Source organism: Artemia sp. Qi Xiang Cuo, chromosome 19 (genome assembly GCF_049724085.1).
Source record: "Artemia sp. Qi Xiang Cuo chromosome 19, ASM4972408v1, whole genome shotgun sequence".
Lineage (NCBI taxonomy): Eukaryota > Metazoa > Arthropoda > Branchiopoda > Anostraca > Artemiidae > Artemia > Artemia sp. Qi Xiang Cuo.
The window spans coordinates 56,023,776-56,047,817 of record NC_142812.1 but is presented as its reverse complement, the minus strand read 5'-3'; the positions used below and the strand labels follow the sequence as shown (position 1 = coordinate 56,047,817).

Sequence of the window (24,042 nt, the reverse complement as noted above, 5' to 3'; positions counted from 1 at the left end):
CAAAAATCTTCTCAGACATTAACTATTTGTTTATAAAAATTACGAGTGTTAATTTCGGGCAGATTTGGAAGCACTATTTTTTTGGGGGGGGGATCCTGAGGATATTGGGGATAGTTCGAGTACTGTCCATAACACTTGCGTGGCAAGGAGTCTATTTGAGGCAAGTACGTTTACCCTTAGAAGCGAGTACATTTAGGTTTTACTTGGGCTAACTTGAAAGCTCAAGACCGGACTGAGTAAACAATAATATTCGGATTTCAGGACTTGACAATAATTGTTGAAAACAACTCAGGGGCATTATTCAAAGTGTTAATGTCAGCTAACACTACTCACCCACTATCAAAAAGTTTTTTTAATCAAAAGTTTTTCGGTACCTGATGACTCTATTATTAATTTTTGAACCATCAACAAAAATCAGAAAATACTACTTTTCCAAGGTTCCGTCCGATTCCAAAACCTTTTTCTCCACATACAGAAATGAAATAAACCACGGTGTTGAATTCGAGAAACGGTTGCTTATTAAAGAAGGTATCGATTTCCAAGGCGGTGGGGGGGGGGGGTATGTGGGCGCAATAAAGCAATAGAAACAGAGAGGTTTATTTGGATATTTACGTACTCCCAAAGCTGGGGCTCAAAATATGAATGGCTTTCTTAGCTATTACTACTACTACTAATAACAATTCACTTCAGCACCAAGACTCCTGAGGCCAACACAGCTACGCACGCTCGTCCTCCATCCCAATCTATTTAAAGCCTACGTCCTTACACCCTCCCAAGAAGTTGCTATTTCCCTTAAATATTTCCTTACATTATCCTTCCACCCCATTATCCCTACCCTTATTCCCCTATGCACAGGTGTCCCAAATTTGCCCTTGAAGGGGGAAAATGAAGGGAGGAGTCGATTTTTATGTATATCAATATTTTGGAATTTAAATAGTAGTTTCATATCAAATCAAGCAAAATGTCTCAAAATCTAAATTAAGGTTTTTATTATTCCATGTCCTAATGCCCATTTTCACCCTTAAAGGCCAGGGAGGGGGTTTAAACTCGAAATTAAGAGGTTTTTGGATTGTTTCTTATGAAATCAATGTTGGCGAATTCAAAAATGAAGTTAAAAACTTGACTTACGTAGTCAAGTACCTCAACCTACCTATAACGGTTATGAAAGTTGACCTACATGAACTAGTTAATTCAATTATTTTTGGTCGATTCACCATTTCTTATCAAGCTAGGAATGGCACCTTAGAGTATGAATCTCGAACGGTTTAATTTCAATAAATAAAAGTTCAAATAGGGATAAAATCATTTTAATAGATAGTGATAACTTTCACAAACAGTAATAAAATTTCACAAAAAATAGTACATATGCAGTGACCGTCATCAGTAGTAAAACTAAACTATGTCTAAGCTTGTGAAATTTTATCACTGTCTATTAAAAGGATTTTATCCCTATTTGAACTTTTATTTATCGTCATGGAAAGGCAGTGTGGTCTCCGAAATTATCTAGGTTTAATTTCAAACCAGTATTCCAGAATCCCCCTCCACCTTTGCGGTTTCCATTCTTTAGGTGTAATTCCATTCCTTAGTGCCATTCTTTAGCTGATCTAATTAATGGGGCCATCTACCATAGTATTTACTAGATGACTGGGTTCAAGGCAATATACAAGGTTTTCGCCGTTTTATTTACTTCAGAAAAAATATGACAAAGAATAAAATGGGATCCGCGAGCATTGAGTAGAAGTATTTAGTGAGATGCTGCTTAAAATTATGCTTCTGATTTTGGAAAAGAGCGGATAAATCATTAAGCTTTGAGCCTTTATCCTTTTTAGCCTTAAACCTTGAGTTTTATCTAAAATTGATGTTAGAAATACTTGGCTGTTCATGCAGTCGATTTTTCAGCTGAGGAAAGTCACCCCAGATCAGTACAGAACGTTGCAGGAATACCTGTTCACCTGGACAACTACTGGGCAGGACTTTCTCCTGCGGTGGTGATAGAACAAACTTTAATGAGAAGCATGAAAACCAGCGGCGGTCTGACGAGATGTAGAGGCATGAATGAGTTGGAGTGGACAATTTGGACATCTGCTATGCCTACTTCGGTTTTCGTCAACGAACGCATGCAAAACCTGACTGGCCTCGCGGAGTTAACCACTGAAAATCACGCAGAAGTAATATCTTCGAGGTGAGCTCAGAGATCTGATGGACATCGAAAAGATGGTTTGACACATTGAGCCCTTAGACCCCTTCAGGCAGGATTCACATCTGTAAACGCAGACGATGCCAAATCTGTCGGGAAATCGATTCTGAAAAACACGGAAGGAATATACATTGACAAATACGTTTTCAGGAGTAAGAAAGCAGTAACTATGGAGGTGATAGATAGCGAGACAGCAATGGTCGACCCAGCTCTAATCTTAAAACGTCTAGCCGCAGTGGTTCTGACTTGAAAACGAGGTTCCATCGTTCAAGCTCTGAACATTTTAACCATCGCTCTTCAGTTCATTCGAGGTGATGAGGCTAACCTCCCAGAGTTTCGGACGGTAGCTGGCTAGTCCACAAAATCCTGTGGACTGCCCAATCCACATACTCTGAGGTGGCAGGATCTTACGTAGATTATGTCACACGACATTTCGGCCTGACAGTGGTAGTTTTTTAATCTTACACTCATATACCAACGACGAAAAATTGCACACAGCTGAAGAGAACCAAAGATCTGTCGTTTCCAATAATTGAATCTTCTCCTAGCATGAAGACCGTCGAAAGTAAGGAGGAATTTTTGAGAAATCCCAAAAATAAACAGCGCTTCATTGATCTACTTACTGAGAGGCTGGCGAACTATGGATGAGAAGTTCTACATGCTCAGGCAGTCAGTTGCGCTGAAACATTGTCGACCACTTTCATTGGGAATGATACCGACCTATTAGTCCTTCTGCTGTACTATGCCAAGCTTGATGTATGTGATATCTGTACGACATGAAAGGTATCAAGAACAAATTAGGAGCCGAAGCAGCAGAAAATCTACTCGTTTGCCATGCAATGTTTCGCTGCGATACAACATCTAGATTTCACGGCGTAGGGAAACCAGCAGTGGTTTCCTTTTCCCTTAAATATGGGATTTTTAAGAATGCTTGCGAGATCTTCACGACACGACGACATCGCCGAAGCTGGAGAAAAAGCTTTGGTCCGTATATACAAAGGGAAAAGCAATGAGAAGATAGTGAGGGATGTCCGGATACGAGCACTTACAACGCAGGTTGCAAGTGCAAACGCCTTCGTTCAGGCAGAGCGGCTTCCACCGACTTTGGCTGCTGCAAAGTACCAATTTTACAGGTGCCATTTCAAAATAATGAAGGGGCAAAACAAGTCCAATCATTAAAGCTCGAGGAGTGAGGTTGGCGCCTCTATTCGTCACGAAATACGTATCTTCCCATTATGACAGATGCTTCACCAGTACCAGAAAATCTGCTGGAGATAACGTGGTGCCAGTGCCCCAGCGGGTGCGGGTTTTTCAGATGCAGCTGCCGTCAGAACGGTTTGTCCTATAGCTTTACCGGCAGGGAATGTCAAGAGGCGTTATGTGGTAACGCTGCAGCAAGACAGGATGAGGACGATAACGAAGACGAACAGGAAGAAAATTTTGCTTTAGGTTGTGATTTAAAATCAGAATATTTTGTGACGAACAGAATTTACAATAAGTAGCCGAGTCAAGCTCAAAACGAGCAAAAATTAACATAATTAGGGGTGATAACCCACATGCCTTCTCAAGACCAGAACATAATCTGCACTTTACTGAAAAAACAAACGACTGTGGGTTGTCAATTTAATTTACATATACTCATATTTATTCCTTAAGTTTTAATAATTTTTTGTTTATTAAAGTAAAAATGTGAAAACATTTAAAACATATTTTGTTTTCAGTAAAGTGCAAATTATTTTCTGGTCTTGAGAAATCACTGGGGTGATCAGTCCCACTCATGTTAATTTTTCCTCGGTTTGGGTTTGAAACGGCTATTTATTGTAATTTATGTTCGTTTTGAGTTTCATTTATTTATTGATAATGATTTGTGGTAGTTTTACCCTTGGGAAATTATTTGACTTAATTTCTGCTCATTTTTGGCTTTATGGAGCCAAAAAGCAAATCTTTGCTTTTCTTTGAAGAACTTGTTGTGCAGAAAGTTCTAAGTTAATTTCGTTCGTTTTTTTTATTGATATATTCTTTTTCCTATTAATATTAATAGTATATATATAATAGTATACTATATTAATAGTATACACCTAGTGTCTTATGGCTAGTTCAAAATCCGCGCCGACTTACCCTTTAAGTTCTAAAAAAGTAATGTAAGCGGTTAATGAGATATTGCTTTGTCACCTTTTTGAAAGTCCATATGCTCATAGTTTGTTTTGATTTAGCTCAACTTCCGCCAAAGTATTCCTTAAAAGCTTCACCTTAATACCCTTAGCTTGCGTAGTAGCAATAAGTTGTAGGAGCATTAGTGGCAGCACACGCATAGCAGCTTTGGTTTCTTCAACATCCCGTTCAATATAAGCTGAAAGTTTCAACTTAATACCATCAACCATTCGTGAAGCATTTCTGATACTTCCTCTTGAGAACCTGTATGGACATAGTGTATTTATATTTAGTTCCATACAGTTTTAATATAACTCAAATTTTTCGCCTTAGTAGACTTAGTTTTAATAGCAGTAGTAGTAGTATTAGAATTAATATTAGTAGCCTTAGCTTTACTCCACTAGTAGTAGTAGAAGTAGTAATAATAGTAGCAGTAGTAGTAATATCAGTAAAAGCATTAGCATTAGGGTGCAAATATATTCTTTTGGTTAGTTCAAAATCCCCCACAACAAGTCCTGTTAGCTTCAACTTCGCACAACAAAGTGTTCCTAAGATATTGCTGTTGCGCCCTTTTGACAACCTGCATGCAGACGGCGTGTTGCGACTCAGTTCACCTTCCCTCCTCAAAATTCCTTGAAAATTTCACCTTCACACCCTTAGGCAATAGTTGTAATAGTAGTCACAGAAGTAGTGTTGATACCACTAGTATTAACAGTAATAGCGGTAGTACCACTAGCAGTAGCCTAGTGTTGTTAACATATTGCCTTTTGGTCAGTAGAACATTCCTCTCATCAATTCCTGGTAGCTTCAACATAATACAATTAGCCATTGCTGATATGTCCTTTTAATAACCTGTATGTTCATATACTTCTTGAAATTTTCATCTCAATGCTCTTAGCCGTACAAGTAGTTGCAGTAGAAGAAGTTGTTGAAGTAGTAGTAAATGTAGCAGTGATATTAGTATTAGCAGCAGTGTGCACATATTGCCTTTTCGTCAGATAATGTTCCCCTTTAAGCATTCTCTGAAAGTTCCGACTTAATGCCCAAATCAATTCCGGAAGTACGCTGTTTTGATAATGTACTTGCATATAGTTTCTTTTGATTTAACTTTGATTTTTAATTCGAGTTTCTCGTCAATATTGTAAATTGAGTAGTGTGGTAGTAATAGTGGTGCTAGTTATAGTAGTATTGGTAGCATGCAAAAATTGCCTTTTTGATCATCTCCCTTATCATTTCCAGAAAGTTCCAAAATAACAGACTCGGTCATTCCTGAGTTATACAATCTGTGTACACATAACGTTTTTTTGATTTAGTTCAATGCTCCCCTTAACCTTTTCTGAATGGATCAAATGAATGTCCTTCGTCTTCTTGGAAAGTAAATTTTAAACATGCATAAGTTTCTCAATAACATATACTATATGTAAACATTGAACGAATTACCTAAATTACAGCCCTTACTCTGAGGACTGTGTGGAGGTTGACGTCCCCAAAGACATAATTACTGTTTCTTTCAACAATGCTGAACAAATAGATCTCTTAAAATTTTGATCCGATGTGTTTTGGGGAATCCTAGGCTTGGGATGTGAGGCTGATTGCCCTCCATTCACTTCTGACTCTTAAACAGGGCATTAAAACTTCCAACCAAATGAGCCCCATCCGATCCAAGTTTATACGACCGTCCGTTCCATAAAAACATTATATACCACGGAGCATAATTTACAACCCTTGCCCCTGGTATATGGGGAGTTGTATCCACCCTGAATATTTTGTTATAAGTTCTCTGAACTGATAACATCATTTGATAACAAATTGATAACACAATGACTATCTCACAATTTTGATCTGATACGTTTGGGGAAAAAAGGATGTCAGGGAGGAGGGGGGTATTTTCCCTCCATCACGTTTGAATCTTAAAAGGGAACTATATATTTCCAGTCAAATGAGCCTCCTCTAAAGTTCACACGACTACCCCTTCCATATCAACCTTACATACACCCGGGCATAACTTACAACCCTTACCCCCAGACTCTGAGGGGTTGTGTACACTCCAAAGGCCTTGTTATGTGATTTTTGGACTATTTTTGAATAAATGGCTATCTAAAAATTTCTATCGGATGCATTTGGGGAAAATACGATGTGGGGAAAGGGAGGGATAGCTGCCCTCTGATCACTTTAGACTCTTAACAAGGACACTAAAACTTCTAATTTCCAATCCAATAAACCCCCTCCGAAGTTTATACGACCATCCTTTCCATAAAAACCATATATGCCCACAGGGCATAGCTAACAACCCTTGCTCTGAGGGCTGTGGGGGGGGGGACATCCTCAAAGACACAATTTCTGGACCTTTCAACTACGCCAAACAAAATAGCTATCTCTAAATTTTGATTAGAAGTATTTGGGAAAATGAGGGAGAGTGGGGAGGGGGGCTGGTTGCCCTCCAATCACTTTCAAAGATTAAAGAGGGCACTAGTACCTTTAATTTCCAATCGAATAGACCATTTTCGAAGTTTCTACGACAACAAATGGCCTATCAGATTTCGGCCTCTAAAATTTCTACCAGGTACATTTTGGGAAATATGACGTGTGTGAAGGGGGGAGGGGTATTTACCCCACGATCACTTTGACTATTAAAAAGAACTCTAGAGCTTCTAACTACCAATCCAATAAGCCCCCTCCGATGTTAAACGACCACCCTTTTTACAAAAACCTTAAATGCTCCTAGGGCATAACTTACAACCCTTGCACTGAGGGCTGTGAGGGGGGGGGGTGTCATCCTCAGACATAATTTCTAGACCTTTCAACTACACTGAAAAAAATTGTTATTTCGAAATTTGGATTGAATGTTTTTGGGCATATGAATGGCATGGGGGGGGGAGGGGAAGGGCTTGGTTGTCAAACACCATAAAATGGTGTTTGAGGTAAATTTTGGTGGGGGGGGGCTGGTTGACCTCTAATCACATTAGACTAATAAAAACAGGCACTAAAACTCCTGATTACCAACCCAATGAGCCTCCTTCAAAGTTTATACGACCACCCTTTCTATAAAACCTTATATGCCCCCAGGGCATAACTTACAACCCCTGCCCTGAGGACTGTGACGGGGTTACCATCATCAAGACATAATTTCCAGATCGTTCAACTAAACTGAACAAAATGGCTATTTCAAAATTTTGATTGAATGTGTATAGAGAAATGATTGCTGTGGGAAGGGAATGGTTGCCCTCCAATCACTTTCAGCTATTAAAAAGGGCACTAGCCCTCTCAATTTCCAATTGAATGAGCTCTTTTTGAAGTTTCTACGACAACTCCTTCTACACGATGTGCCCTGGTCTTTAACCCAAAAATAAGTAAATAATACATTGTAACCACATCGCTCTTTACTTAGGCAGCGCTATTGCGCTGCCTATGATGATCTATCAATCAAATAATTTCTGTACAAGCCTTTCCTCCTCTGTATAAAAAATAAAGGATTTTCCCTACTAACTGCGTTTTTCTTCCCAAAGAAATCATCAGACTTCAAAAATATTTTCCTAAAATTCCAGATTAGTATTCAACTGTTCCTGAAAAGTTTCCCTCAAATTTTCGTGCTGGGGTCAACCAACGTCATATCTTCCTGGAAGGTAGCCACCCTTCCTAAATTTCAGGTTTAAATTCACCCTAGACACTATTAGATGATAATCTTTACTTTTAACATCAATAACAGCACTCCTATATACCCTAGTATCTTGTATTGACCCTGTCATTCTACAGTTTAAATAACATAATTAATAAGGTTAGCTGTCTTACTATCATGTGAATACGATGTTCACATATGAGCCATTTTATAACCAAACACCATATTAGTTATAACTAGATTGTTTTACTTCGAAATTATAAGAGTCTGTAACCATTACTGCTTTCTTTTCCTACACCAAATTTACATAGGCTAGGATACCATCTATCTCTATTTCTAACACCTAGGCATTATAATCCCTTAATAAAAAAATACCATATATCACTCTGGGACCCTTTCTATTCATTCCTGCAGCTGTAAGTAAAATTCATCTCAGTCACTTCTATCTCCATCAGTCGGTTCTACAGGAGCATATACTACCACAGATACCCTGGACTTTTTAATAATAAAATGAGAAACTAGTATTCTTTTATTAATACCATTCTAACCTAAAAAGGACTTGGCCGCTTCCTTATTCATCATGAGCCCCTCGCCTGTAACCCCCATCCTTCCAGCCTGAGAAAATAAATTCTAGATCATTTTTTTATGATTCCTACTGGTGTGATATGAGCTTGTGAAATTCCTAATAAGTCCAGTTTGAAGCGTCTGACTTCGTAAGTCAAAATGTCGACAGGATAGTTGTTTTTTAACGTTGTAACATTCCAAGTTGCAATTTTCATATTCTTTAAATCACTCAAATTATTATAGCCTCAGGAAAAGCAATGACACTAGAACCAGTGCAGGGCAGGGACTGACATCTTCTCAAGTCTACACTAAACGCTTAAGCCGGCTTAGAACAAGACAGCAAGAAGCCTCTGTGACCACCAGTATTAATGGAGGCTTTGTCCAATCCTGGGCCCATCTTAGTCACAACATGGTTTTTCACACTTGGAGATGCTTTTCCATCAACAAGAGTAGAAATCCTGCACAGACAATCGCAAGCCTATTACCTCCGACTTATTATACATTCATGCCTACAAATATTAAACTATTAGGAGGAGGCAACAAATAATAGATAACTTAGCTAGGGAGAGACTTTTTAGCCCGAAAAACTCAACCCAAACAATCAGAATTAAGAAGAATTATCCATTTATAATTCTTGGGATGCATTCTATCCCATTTAATTGGATCATTTTGATGGATGTTGTCCTAAGGAGCACCAAAGACAACGGAAGAACAAAGACTTAGATTATTCTGGATCAAAATGTTAACAAAATGAATGGATTTTTGTATGTTTTCAAACAGTTCGTGGTAACGAACTGTAAGTAAGGAGCGACCCGGCTCAATGGTAACCGAAACTGTAGAAAACGGATTTTGATACCAATAGATACATCAAAAGAATCAGATTTTAATGCTGATTTCAAATATATAAGTTTCATCAAGTTTAGTCTTACTAATCAAAAGTTACGCACCTGAAAAAATTTGGCTGATTTTCGAAAAAGGGGGAAAGACCCCCTAAAAGTTTTAGAACCTTAACAAAAAACACACCATTATGTTCAGTATATAAAAAAACCCTACTGTAGAGGTTTCAAGCGCCTATCTATATAAATGTGGAATTTAGCATTTTTTTGCAAGAAGAAAGATCACGGATGCGTGTTTATTTGTTTTTTTGTTATTTTTTTTCCAGGGGTGATCGTATCGATCCAATGGTCCTAAGATGTCATGGGAGGGCTCCTTCGAGCGAAAGTGTAAAGTTCCAGTGCCCTTCTTAAGTGACGGAAAAATTGTGATGGCAACTAGATACCTTTCCATGCTCATTTTTTTATCCCAGAGTTACCCGATCAAAATTTTGAGATGGTTATTTTTTTCATCATAGTTAAAAATATAACATACTTGTCTTTGTGGATGACCTAGTTTGCGGAAGTTTCTGAGGGAAGGTCTGAAAGTTACGAACTTTACGCAATGTTAACATATAGTATTAGTTGTTGGTAAGTATACAGATGTTTTCAGGTGGGATTTCTTCTGGTCGGTGTAGGGGGGATGGGTCGGGGGTTATATGGGAGCATCTTTCCGTGAAGGAAGTTTTTATGGGGGAAGAGACAGTGCTATGAAGGGGGCACCGGATTTTCCATCATTATTAAAGAAAAAGATCAGAAATTAAATAAAAAAAAAGTTTTTCAACTGAAAGTAAGGAGCAACATCCAAACTTAAAACGAACAGAAAATATTACGTATATGATTGGGTTCACCCCCAAGTCAATACCTCGCTCTTTAAGCCAAAGATCACTAGGACTTGGTGATTAAGGGGTCATTTTTGAAGAATTGGAACAAAATTCGAACTTTAGCGTACAAAGCGAGGTATTGTCTAGGGGGCGAGCCCCTAATATACGTATTAAAAAATATATGAATATAGAAGTTCGTTACGTAACTTAATTCGTAAGTTAAGTATATTTATTACTAATAAAAACGATCATAAATAAAATTAAAGAATTTTCGAGAAAGCCATTTAACCCAAATAAAAGTCAAATTAATATGCAAATTTTGTTTTAATTATTCATGTACAGCGAGCCAATATCAAAACCTGCATTAATTCAAAAACGTTCAAAAATTAAATAAAAAAAAACGTTAAAAAAAACAAGTTTGAACTGAAAGTAAGGAACGACGTTAAGACTTAAAACGAACAGAAATTATTCCGTATATGACAGGGGCAGTCCCCTCCTCAAAGCCTCGCTCTTTACGCTAAAGTTTGACTTTCTCAGAAATCTATTTTTTTTTAAACAATAAAAAACTTTAGCGTAAAGAGCGAGGCGTTGAGGAAGGGACAGCCCCTTTCATATACGGAATAATTTCTGTTCGTTTTAAGTTTTGACGTCGTTCCTTACTTTCAGTTAAAAAAAAACTTGTCTTTTTTTTATTTAATCTGAGTTCAGGAAGCAAGAATAGGTTTAAAAATTAGCATTAAGAAGACTAAGTCGCGAAGACTAGAAATAAAAGAAGGCGAAAAAGTTATGTTGGGTAGCAAAAAGATCGATCACCTTCAACTACCTAGGCAGCGTTATTAGCAAAGACGGTGGGAGCAGTGGAGATGTTAAAGTAGAATAGTTAAGATCCAGGGTATTTTCCACGATTGAACAAAGTTTGGAACAATAGGATAATAAGTGTGCAAATCAAGATTAGAATATTGGAAGCTGCAGTAATAACAGTGGCTAAATATGGTTCTGAAGCGTGAGCGCTCCAACAGACGGAGGAGGATTTGATAAATATTTTCAACAGAAATTACATATGAATTGTTTTGTGTACCCGACTGACTGACCGTATCTCAAACAGTGAGCTGCACAAAAATGTGGTTCCGTCCCGCTTTCCAAGGCTATGCTGAGAGAAAGGTTAAGATGACTAGGGCAAGTTCTGCAGATGAGGGATTGCCAAAGATCGACATTATCGGGCAACGATCTAGGGTCAAATGAAAAGCAGGTCGTCCTTGAATAGGGTAGGAGAATGCCGTAAGGCAAATCCATTCATTTTGCTAATGAATTTTGGACCTTTTTCGAGAATTTGAATTTCCTTTGGTTCAGCAGCAGGAATAGATTGTGTACAGATAGATTTTCAATATGTTCTTATGTATTGGAACATATTGAAAATTGGGCATTAGATTCGTATTTTTTGGAACATATCTTTTGGAGACGCTACATGGATTACGTAATTTCACTCTGAAACTATGGGGAAAATGAGCTTAAGTATTTTTAGATCACCTTAATACATACGACAGAAATTTACAGTTAACTTTAGAAATCGAAATCGCAAATAAAATCCCATTGCTAGATGTGTTAGTTATTAATAGCTTTTATAAAATCAATTTTACCATTAATAGAAAACCAACATAAAATAATATATATTTGCATTTTAAATCAAAACACTCACCATAAGTTATAAGAGCAGTCGTAGTATCCCTCGTTAATCTTGCCCTAAACATTTGTTCTGATTTCCAAATCACAGCAGAATTAAACTTTATCAAGGACATACTTTTTGGAAATGAGTATCCTATTTTATTTATTAATAGTGTAATTAACTGTAAACTGAAAAGACACTCCCGTAAAAGTAAGGATAGTTTACCATGTGAGATTTCTGACAAGCCCTTAAACATAATTTACCTCTCCTACATTCCAAAAATCACTACAAATCTTAAAAATGTTTGCACAAAAAATAATCTGTATGTAGTATTCACAAATAATTTTAAAATCATAAATTTTCTAAATTCTGGTAAAGATAAAACCCCAGTTACTCGTCAAAGAGGGGTCTATCAAATACCATGCGATTGTGGCAAATACTATGTAGGTAGAACACACCAGAATTTAGAAAAGCGCATACAACAGCATTAAGATGATATAATCAAAGCTCTAAATTGTAATATTTCCACTGTTTCATTTGATTCTGCATTAGGCAGCCATATTTTTGAAAATCCTTGCCACAATATACTTTTTGATGATTCCGCCCTTATTAGCAATGACCTAGGCATAAAGCAGGTAGTCCCAGAATCAATTGAAATCAGACCTAAGATTAATAATAATATTTCCATGAATAGGGACTTGGGGGAATATACCCTAAATGCTTTATACACAAATTCAGTTAAAAATGATCCTACAAAATATTTTAAAAAAACCAATAGACATTAACACAGGACCGGTCACAAATAGACCTTTGAGGTTAGCTGCCAAAAAGGCTGGATTAGCAATAAGAACGAGTTTTTAAATTATTTACTTTCATCTCATTGAATCGCTTTGTTTTACCTTACTTTTTATCAGTCCTAGTTGAACTTCGCTGAAGTAACGATGCTAGGACTGCTTTGAAATTTTTTTTTAATTTTTGGTTTTATTGGTCGCATATTATTGTGAGTCTTTTTTCTTTTATATATTTTTGTCTTTGGACAGAGGGCCGAAATATTCATTCAAATTATCTCCACTGTCTTGCAAAAATATTTCCTTATTGTTCTTCGTGCTTTTGTTGTTTGGTTAGCCGTTTTAACGCCCTTGCGATCTTCCAGTGACTGACCCGCTAGTGCTGGAGAAAAAGAAAATAAAAAGAAGTCACGACCATATCATCTGCCAACAAATCAGCTTTTTTTTTGAAGGATTTTTTCAATTGTTAATTTTTTCAAAACTGTTTTTATTCCCCTCCTATAAGTGGGACTGGGAAGGGGATTATTCAAGAGAGGGATTTTACACACCAAATGAAAGATATCGGATCGTGGAGGTTTCAGTGGTAGACCTTTTAGAGTCTAAAGCCTTTACACTCCATAAACCCTACTAAAATCATATTTTGGTGACATAAGTCATTTGATGATGGCGTTGTCACGACGAAATTAGAAAAAAACACCTAAATATGAGTATTAACTTTTAAAATACCCTAAACAGCTCTCTACGATGTTCTAGTGCCCTATTATTACTCAAGAAATAAAACAGAAAAAAAGAAGACTTATCAGCATTTCCAGCTCTTTTTAAAAATTCCTAATTTCTGCAATAAACCCTTACTACTACAAAGAAGATAAATAATAACTACCATTCCTGAATCAGCATTAACGGCAAATTTTTCTTCAGACACAGTTTTTTGTTTTTTTAGACACAGTTTTTTTTTTATACGTGTTTTTAAGCTTTAAACTACTAAGGGACGTGGTTTTCTATGTACAAGTTGCAACTATTGCTAAAACCATGAAACTCAAGTGTGTTTGGGCTTTGGACATGAAAAGTTTTGCTGTTGTCAAATTTAAAAGATAAAAGGGTGTTCTAGATTTTCGGAGGGGAGGGGGAGGAACAGTTTAGTATTCAAGCAGCATAAAATAAAACAAAACACACCAGAACTAACTAATGAATAAAGACCATTTCATTCAAGTCAACTTTTTTAACTTCCAACAAAAAGGGGTTGAATTACATTTTCTAGTTCTTTGTTGATTTGAGGAGGGTTGAGCTGAATAGGGCGGAGGGTTGAGCTGAATAGGCGGAGCTGAATGAGGAGGGTCGAGGTGAATTTGAATAGGGGTTGAGTCTAACAGAGCTATTTATGAATTTAGTTATTTAGGAATTTAGTTTTTATGACCATTGAGTTAAATGAGAGTTGAATTTCGCGATGGTTGAGTTGCACGGGAACAGCCTTTAGAAGTTTTGAGAGGGGGAGGAGGATGAGCCCTACTCCTATTTGTAGAAATTTTAGTCGATTTTAAATTTGACCTACAAATTCAGCATGATTTGTACGTGTTTGTTGATGTCGACAACGACTCGATGTCGTTAGTTATTTTAAGTTCTGTTCATTTTACGTTTCATTTATTTATTATCGAATTTTATTTCTCAACATCATAGGTTTTCATATGACTCTTTACTTGCCTTTGAAAAACCTACTTTTCCAATATTCTTTTTTAAATTATCTCGCTCTTTTATACGTTGAAACAAAGGTCTATTTTTCCATATTCGTGATTCAGCAAACGAGAAACGCCTCAAAACCTTTCCATTACGTATATGACAGAATAAGTTCCATTTCTGTCTAGTGTCCTATACAGCTTAACGACGGCATTGTAAAGACAAATTTGTTCTGGAGATTTAAATACGGATTACAATCCAAACAATCCCTCGAAAATACTCAATTTTTAGGGATTTGTCAAAAATCAAGAGAAAGTTTTCCATATGTTTCTATTAGTTTTTTTCTTTATTCTATATAAATTTGAAGTCCTTCTCCACCATTATCAGATTAAAGAAAACACTTCAAAAGGAAAAAACGTCTTAGCCAAAACACAAATTTTGTCAAGTTTCGCAAAGCCCTCCGTTTAGCCAAGTTGCTCTTCCTGCGTCATGGAGACTAGCAAAATTTTGTGTACTTTCGTATTATAGCGACCACACCAAAGAAGTGAAGTTAGGTTAACCCCAAAGAAATATACCAAAATTTATAACAATATAATACTTCAGTAACAAAATTATAGGTAATACAACAGAGAATTGTGGAAAGCGGGCAGCCTTGAGCGCATTATATTAAATACCTAACCAACTATATTGTTGATTAGTATTGAATCAGTATTGATTCAGAGTTCAGAGAGTTAAGAGCAATTCAATCGGATAAAATAAAGGATTAAATCTGGACAGCTTGCGTAACCAATTTTTTACCTGTGTTTGGCTTTGTGCCAAAATTGTGAATATCTTTTTCGAAAACAAGAAAAATAACTTATTGCTTTGTTACAGTACTAGATTAATTAAGGACTAAATTTGTACATTGACAAGATCCAAAGTGTGAAAATGGCAAACCGAACATTAGAGGCCGAGAAAATGCAAAATGCCCAGTTTTTGCGAGAAATAAATTTCAAATTGGATTTATTACCAGCGCTTTCGGAGAAAGTTAGTGCAATTCCTGGACTTTCGGATAGCGTTGCTGCCTTACAAGTACAGATGAATAACATTAGTACACAGCTATCTAGAAATGTTGAGACAAATGAAGAAATTAAAATAGAGCTGGAAAATGTTAAATCAGACCTAGTAATCATATCTGAACGAGCCAACCATCTCGAAGCAGAGCAGAAAAGTCCAAATTTGGTTATTTATAATTATACTCCGCAATACCATGACGAGTATACTGTGAAGCAAGAAATAATGGATTTATTAAACCGTGCTACGCCTTCTCTCAAAATAAGTCGATATGATGTACATGACATTTTTAGATTGAAATCAGGGCCAGTAGTAGTGAAGCTAAACTCAGTCGAAATCAGAGACTATATCTTAAGAAATAGTTTCTTATTGAGAAAGGGAGGTCTATCGGTGGCCCCAGATTACATAGCTAAACAAAGAGAAGCCCGTAAACACTTAAAGGAAATTATGAATCTTGCACAGAACGACGGCCGTAATGCAATGCTACGAGGTGACAAGCTATTTATCCAAGGCCGACTATTCAGGTACGATGGAAAGGCTGTGATTGAGGTTAAATGTAACTTGGCGCCAGTTAAAAATATTGGTCCACCCCTAGTGCTAGACTCCCAAATTACCCTGCTGTTATCCCGATGGGGCTAGATAGTGATGCCAGTAATAGCGATGCCGAGTCAGTGATACCATCAACAGCCTATTCTCAGGCAGTATCGGCAACTAAAACACCTGCTAGTGCTGTTATAAGCCCTAATGACCTACATCAACTAGACACTCATAACCTGGCACCCAGAGGAAACCATCCTCCAAGAAAAGGACTTAACATACGACCTCGTAGTGGTTTTCTCCGTAATTTTGTTGATAAAAGTTAGCAAGTGCTAACAGATATTAATAGTCACAGTCATGGATATTACCATTTTGTCTTTTCTTCGACAGAGACCAGGAACGAGAAACTCCAAGAACTGGTTAGTGATATTAATGCACAGACAGAAAGCAATGACGCATAGGAAATAAAGAGCCATATACTGAGTTTAGTGTCATGGAACATACAAGGACTACGTGATAAGTTGGCTTATTTATATGATGAATTACTTTCTTTTAATGCGATTCCCTTTATTGAAAAATGGAACGATCATTCTCCTTTATCACATCTACCAGGGTATTCGGTTGAACAGGTTGTGTCTAAACCAGCAAGATATAATAGATATTACGGTTGTATTTTGGTTTTGATTAAATCATCAGCTATTGATGGTTATGAAAGAGTTAAGAGTAAATCTGAAAATTTACTTTGGCTGCGTATTTGTTTTAAATGTGGGAAGAGATTAATTTTGGGCGTTGTGTATATCCCTCCACAAAATAGTTCTTATAATCGAGAAAATACTTGGGAAATTTTAGATGATGAATTGTCTCTAATACATGAAAGTTATAGTGATTTTGAGTGCGTTTTTATGGGGGATTTCAATGCTTATACTGGCGTTGAGGTTGAGTTTCCAGATGTATTAATACCAGATTTAGGAGATTTGGTCCCAATTTGTTGCAAAATACTGCGAAGTAATAAAGATAAAAATATAAATATACATCATTTGAGAAGAACGCTCCTGGTACTTTGCGGGGACCATGGTCAGATCATTGAAAATGGAACGTATGGAAATGATTTGGGTTTGGGCGAGTTTACTTGCCCTTTGGGCCCTACTCCAAACGCTATAGATTATGTGCTGATTAATACGACATTTTTACCTGAATCCATTGATATTGATGTACTAGATTTAGTTGGATCCGATCATAGAGCTATTAAGCTTGAGCTGAAGACTGGGAAGCTTCAGGATGTTGTTCCTCGAGTTAGAAATTTATCTAATGGGGAGCTTAGATTAGAGGGCTTAGGAAAAAGAATTAGATGTGATTTAAATGATAAGGATTTTGAAAAATTTAAAAGGGAGCTTATGAGGTTGCATGTAACAAATAAGTTGAAAGCGTTAGAAGAAGATGGAAAAGATATACATGGTATAATTATGGAGTTAATTGAAATAATTTGCAGTTGTGCAGCATCGTGTAATCTGAATAAAAATGAAAATAAAAACGAGCGATATTTTGATTTGGAGCGTAAGTTAATGAAAGAAAAAGTCAGATATTTATTGAATCTTTTAAAGGAATGTGATAAACCTGAAGAGCAAAGTTTAAGATTAGCCGAATATAAAGATAAAAGAAGAGATTACAAAAGGTTAATTAAAAGGAAAAAAAAGAGTTTGAGATTAAGAAGAAACTGGGTATTGCAAATTATTTTAGAAATAAAGATTTTAAGAAGTTTTGGGGTTATATAAGGAATGATATTGGAAATGAAAAAGGAAAGACACAGGTGGCTCCAGACGCCAACTCATGGCCTGATTACCTAGAAAGCTTGGAAGGTGATTGCGCAGAATTACAAGAGGTAACACATACCACAGAGATGGTTGTTTATCCCATGAAGGAACATGATTCTGATTTAGTAGGGGAAGTGAGTAATGATGAGGTCAAGTTTGTATTCAAGAATTTAAAAGGAGGTTCGGCTGCGGGTGTTAATGGTGTACCAATAACGTTATTTAAGAATTTTCTTTCAATTTTTATGACGATAATTGTTTTTCTCTGTAAGAAGGTGTTAACTTCAGGACAATGGCCAAATGAGTGGAAGAGATCATTGCTTATGCTGCTTTTTAAGAGAGGAAACCCTAAGTTGCACATGAATTATCGTTTAATAGCGCTTGTCCCTGCTTTAAGTAAGATAATGGAGAAAATACTAGATACAAGGCTTTCTAAATGGTTATATAAAAATAATATAATACATAAACAGCAAGGACGTTTCAGAACAGGGTACGGGACGGTAGATACAATATTTATTTTAAGGTCATTAATTGATAAATACGGAAAGGGAAAAACTTGTCTTTATGTGGGATTTCTGGACCTCCACAAGGCGTTCGACAGTGTTGACAGAGAGCTATTAAAGGATGCCCTGGTTAGAATTGGCCTCCCTCATTTGTTTGTGAGGTTGATAGTGAGTATGTATATTTGTGTGAGTGGAATCGTGTTTGTTGGTAACAGGTTTTCTAGGTTTTTTAATATTAAGCTGGGTGTAAAACAAGGCAGCACTCTTTCTCCTAAATTGTTTAAAATTTTTATAAATGATGTTGTTGATTATCTAGAGAATAGATGGGCTCCGAATGTTAGTCTAGGGACCCATAAACTATCACTACTATTATTTGCAGATGATATTGCCTTGGTGGCTAGCACACCGCAAGATCTGCAGACGCTTTTGAGTCTTATAGATGATTATTTGCAGATGAAAAAACTAAGGCTGAATGTTGAAAAGAGTGAAGTTGTTATTTTTTAAAAAAGGAAAACAAGTGGCGAAGATAATTATAATTTTAAATTTAATAATGAGGAACTTAAAGTAAGTAAAAGAATAAAATATTTAGGATTTGTTTTATCGGATAATGGAAGTTTAAAGAGTCATGTTGATGAATTAATTAATAGAGGTAAAGTGGCCATGTCTGCAATTTTTAGAAATCCGACGATAATGGGAATTAAAAACCTAAAAATGCACAAAAGAATATTTAATACAAAAATTTTACCAGTATTAGAGTATGGAGCGGAGATTTGGGGCGGAGAAGCGGCACAGAAGTTGAAGTCCCTGCAGCTCCAGTATTATAAAAGACTATTTGGATTACATCAGACAACTCATTCACAGGTTCTGAAAGGTGATATGGGCCTGTTTTCGTTAACACTACGTAGGTCTATTTTGATGCTTAGATTTTGGTTGAAGATCATTAGGTCCAATGAAGACAGACTAGTAAGTGCTGCTTATTATCAGATGTTGAGCTATGATTCGAAAAGGTCGTGGCCATCCCAAATTAGGTCATTACTAGAAAGTGTGGGAATGGCTTACTTATGGACTGACGGTCTTGGTTCCCCTGATCTACCAACAAATTTAGTAAGCCAGGTACGATTTATCTTAGAGGGTCAAGAAATTCAGTATTGGCAAGGGCTGGTTTTAAATTCTGCTACATTGAATCATTATAATCAGGTTAAACCTAGTTTTGGAGAGGAAATTTATTTTAAATTCAATTTACCAGCTATGATTTTATGTCGATGGATTCAGCTTAGGGCGAATTGCATTCTGATCCAGAGCAGACAAATGGTGTTCCACAGGGGGATAGTACATCCTGATGGTCGGTATGTGTGTCCTATTTGTAGGGATGAGGACGAAGATTTGAACCATTTTCTCCGAAAGTGCCCGGTGCTCTCTGATTTAAGGGAAAATTACTTACATGGGATTGTTTTGCTACTTCCAAATATATTACAAAGTAGTAATCCAACCACAATATTTCGTATTGGTGCGTACATAGAGAAGGGATTAAAAAGAAGGAAATGTTTTTACAATTAATTATTATTAATTATATGGAATTAAAGTTATTTTTTTTTTTGGTATTTTACCAGAAGGCATTTTTCGCTATGGATTCATTTTAAATTGTGTTTGTTATTTGCTCTGTTGTAATTTTTCTATTTTCATATTTTTTGTGTGTATATGGCTCTTGGGCTTTTTGAAATACACGATCTATCTATCTATCTATCTATATTAAAAATTTAATTAAAATATACCTGCAGAGTAGTATCTCACTATGACTGAGCTAATTATCTCCGAATGCAGACAGAGAAACAGGTTTTATTCAGATCAAGAACTTGAACAAGAACAGGAACAGTGTGGTTGCTATAACACGTAAGTACCAAATTTTGGTTCAAATTCTGGAAAGATTACAATGGGCCCTAGCTGGATATAGTTAATCATCTGCGCCTCAGAATGATCAGAAAATTCACGGAAGTTCTTGCCCTCAAACGCAAGATGATTGTTGATCGCTATTCTGCTATATTATATCTTACTGTTTCAAGTTTGTTCCTCAAAACCGTAATAACACCCCCTTATTACATCCCTCTGATATACCTGATAAAAAATGGTACGTTCATTTTATATTCAAGTTTTCGTCTCCAGAGTCCCAGCTTTAATACCTGTATTAGATGAAATTGGACGCTTTCTTAGCTTCTTCTCCAAAAACGCATTACATCTTGTCAACCCAATCAACCAAAAAACTGATCCAAAAATAAAATTGAAGTCTTCAAGTGGCATTGATCTAAAGAAAGGTAGTCATCTTTGATTTAACACCTCAAAATTTCTATGAAGACGATAATCTTGATTCAATTGTTTAATTTGACTTTAAGTTGAACTCAATTGTTTAATTTTTTTCTACCCGTCGGTTCAAAAGGGATATTTTCTCACATGTTTCCTTATTCAACATGAGTACTTCTTGTATCAATGACCCATGAAATTATTTTCTAACTGATTCCCGTGAATTTTCTGATCATTCTGAGGCGCAGATGATTAACTATATCCAGCTAGGGCCCATTGTTAATCTTTCCAGAATAGTCATCTTTGATTCAAAATTTTTTTTGAAGACGATAATCTTGCAGTCAATTGTTCCTTCAACATTTGGTTTTGGAGACCTTACTCAGGTTCCTTAGAAGGGTAAAACTGGAAGCTCAGCGACCCTCTTTTCGACCCATCACCGTTGCAGCCTATCTCAGTACACTTTTCGAGATTCTTTTTCGGAATGATCTGTAGTACTCCGAAAGACAATTTGAATTCAAACGAAGAAATAGCAGTGTCGAGGCATTTATTTTAATAGCATATGCCCTTTTAATTCTTGCTGGTGATGATGTTATTCGTCCGCTATTCGTGATTTGAGCGGACGTGACACGTAATGATGTCCGTTATTTGATGAACTTATACGTATATCACATTATATGTGGTACACGTTTTTTACACATGATGTTAAACGTAAAAACTGGTCATGATGTTATACGTCCATTTGGTTCACTTACACACCTTGAAATGATTCATAAAAGTGACAAAGTGGTTTCAACCCGGATCTCATTCGAACATTCAGCGTCATGAATTTGTTTGCCCTTCATCTACCGGAAACTTCCAACAGAAAGAAACATACCACTCATTTCATGGAAAAGACTCATAGCAGTCTTAAAGGTTTCCGGCAAGGTACACTTTTTATCGCCTAATTTTTTAACATGTGTGTCCTGGCGGCTGATGATAAATGTCAAATGACAGACAAATGACAAATGACAGATGGCGTTGATTGAAAAAGACGTTGTGCAACCATTGTAGATATCAATTATTTGTAGGTGAGGTATTTGCGAAAGGGAGAAACAACAATTCCATGAAATGAGTGGTATGTTTCTTTCTGTTGGAAGTTTCCGGTAGATGAAGGGCAAACAAATTCATGACGCTGAATGTTCGAATGAGATCCGGGTTGAAACCACTTTGTCACTTTTATGAATCATTTCAAGGTGTGTAAGTGAACCAAATGGACGTATAACATCATGACCCGTTTTTACGTTGACCCGTTGACCCGTCTTCTTTTATATTTGAACCAATAAATCTGTCATCAATGTTACGCGTATGGCATCTCAATTCTCAGTTGTAAGTTGTAGAAGATAAGTAAAGTGTTGGGTATCTTTCAGGACAAATACCTCAAGGCTGAACCAAAAGTTGCCTCAAAGAAGTCTGTGACCGTTCTTTTCTATTCGAGCTGCTTACCTCTCCTGCTCCTAGAACTTAGAACCTCAGCAGTTCAACTTGTGAATCCCCTAGTATATTTGGGTCACTCCATCGTGTCCCACCAACAGGCGAGGTCCCTTCTCACTAAGCATTTTAACTTAACCATCAGTTTTTGGCACCTTCTACCTCTCCTGCCGCATGCCTATTCCGTTTTAATAATAATATACTAAATAGCTTTCACAACACAGTATCCCTATCTGATATATCAGCTCATTACAGAAAATCGTCATAAGTCGATCAATTAAAAATCCACTCGTTGTTTCTCCCTTTCGCAAATACCTCACCTAAAAATAATTGATATCTACAATGGTTGCACAACGTCTTTTTCAATCAACGCCATCTGTCATTTGTCATAAAGCTTGAAAAATGTCACAACGCCATCTGTCACAAAGCTTGAAAAATGTCAATATCGCCAATCGCAAATAATATACCAATATCCCCCAATCGTTAAAAAAGACAAAATTGTAGACCTTGTATAGCCTATCTCTCAGGTTATTGCAAAATGTGAAAAGAAAAGTAGCAGACACCGAATTAAACCCATTTCCAGACTAGTGATCTTTCACTGATTTTATACTAGGGAGGATTCAGTATCTTTCTCGGCTAATATCCACTCATTATACTAAATGGGTATTAGCCTAAAAAGATGCCGAAAGTCAATTTATTTCAAAACACTTGATATCATAATGTCTTTTTATTATACCCTATACTGTGGAAAACCTAAGATTTTATTATCTTGTATTTTAACAAATGATTAAGAGAATACATTTCGTATTTTCCATCGTTCTCAAACAAAAAAAATCGCGTATAATTATTAGCAATAGAAATAATAATTAGCAATTGGGTTTATAATTAGAAAATAAGATTGGAAGAGAAAGGAATGCGATAAAGAATATTGTTACCATCAACACTTGATCCAGTCATTACAGATTGCTCAGACAAAGCTTCAGGCTGCTGGAGTGCAACATCCAAATCAGTTTTGAAACCAGACATGTGATCTGTGGCAGAAGAGTTGGGTCCGCACGCGAAAACGGAATCTTTGACATTTTGGCCAGCAACATCCTCAGATGACAATGGATCTTTGTCATTTAAATCTAAATGAATAGCAGCAAGTATATATAAATGAACCAGAGTCTTATGATGTTCGGCATAATGATCCGATAACATTTCTTCAAATTAAACTCATGAGAAAAAACAGACTAACTTTTGATTTTTTTTTACAAACAAGCGAAGTTTTTACGCTTGTGAAATCCAAAACCGATTTAGTAGTGGGTTTTAGTCAGTCTACTAATATTTTTACGTCGTAAATCTAACCAAAAAGAAATAAATCTTGAAAAAAAATGTCTATTTTTCTTCAAGCTGTTCTTCTTTAGTTTTGCCATTGTAGGCCAGTCTGGCTTTAGACTTTTCATTTATGAAGACGTATACATAGAACTACAGACGTATACACAGAATATACATCTATAAAATATACGTAGAATTACAGACGTATACATAGAATTACATAAATAGAATATACATCTATAAAACATGCGTAGAATTACAAACGTATACATAGAATTACATAAACAGAATATACATCTATAAAACATACGTAGAATTACAGACGTATACATAGAATTACATACATAGAACATACATCTATAAAATATACTTAGAATTACAGACGTATGCATAGAATTCCTCTGTCTGGTTAAAGCTCTGTTCGTAGTCTAGAAACATTGAGTTTTGTTCTGCTGGCCAGAAGGGCAGAGCTGAGTTCTGGCAGCTTAACTGGCCAGCCATGACAAAGAACGAAGAAAGAACTCAATGAAGAAACAAACAACCGCGACTACGGCCATTAGAGAAAATATAAAAAACCAACAACGACCCGTATATTTTGTCTGTATAAAACGAGGTGTCTTCAGCGCAAAAAAAGCACACACAAAAAAAAAGTAAAACACATAAAAACCACCCCCAATATTCATAAACTACAATTGTCGCAACAGATCCACATAGGT

The 24,042-nt window shown here is 36.4% G+C and overlaps 1 protein-coding gene across 4 annotated transcripts in view; it reads right to left on the bottom strand.

Moving 5' to 3' along the window:
* LOC148941025 (uncharacterized) overlaps nucleotides 1-24,042 on the bottom strand; it is a 56,041-nt gene that overhangs the window by 9,031 nt on the left and 22,968 nt on the right. For 3 of the 4 annotated variants that reach the window (XM_089104821.1, XM_089104822.1, XM_089104823.1), the window contains exon 4: nucleotides 22,945-23,136. The exons of the other annotated variant lie outside the window; for it this stretch is intronic. In XM_089104821.1, the coding sequence (XP_088960947.1) occupies nucleotides 22,945-23,136 (192 nt within the window). The remainder of the gene's footprint in view (nucleotides 1-22,944; nucleotides 23,137-24,042) is intronic. 4 annotated transcript variants of the gene reach the window in all.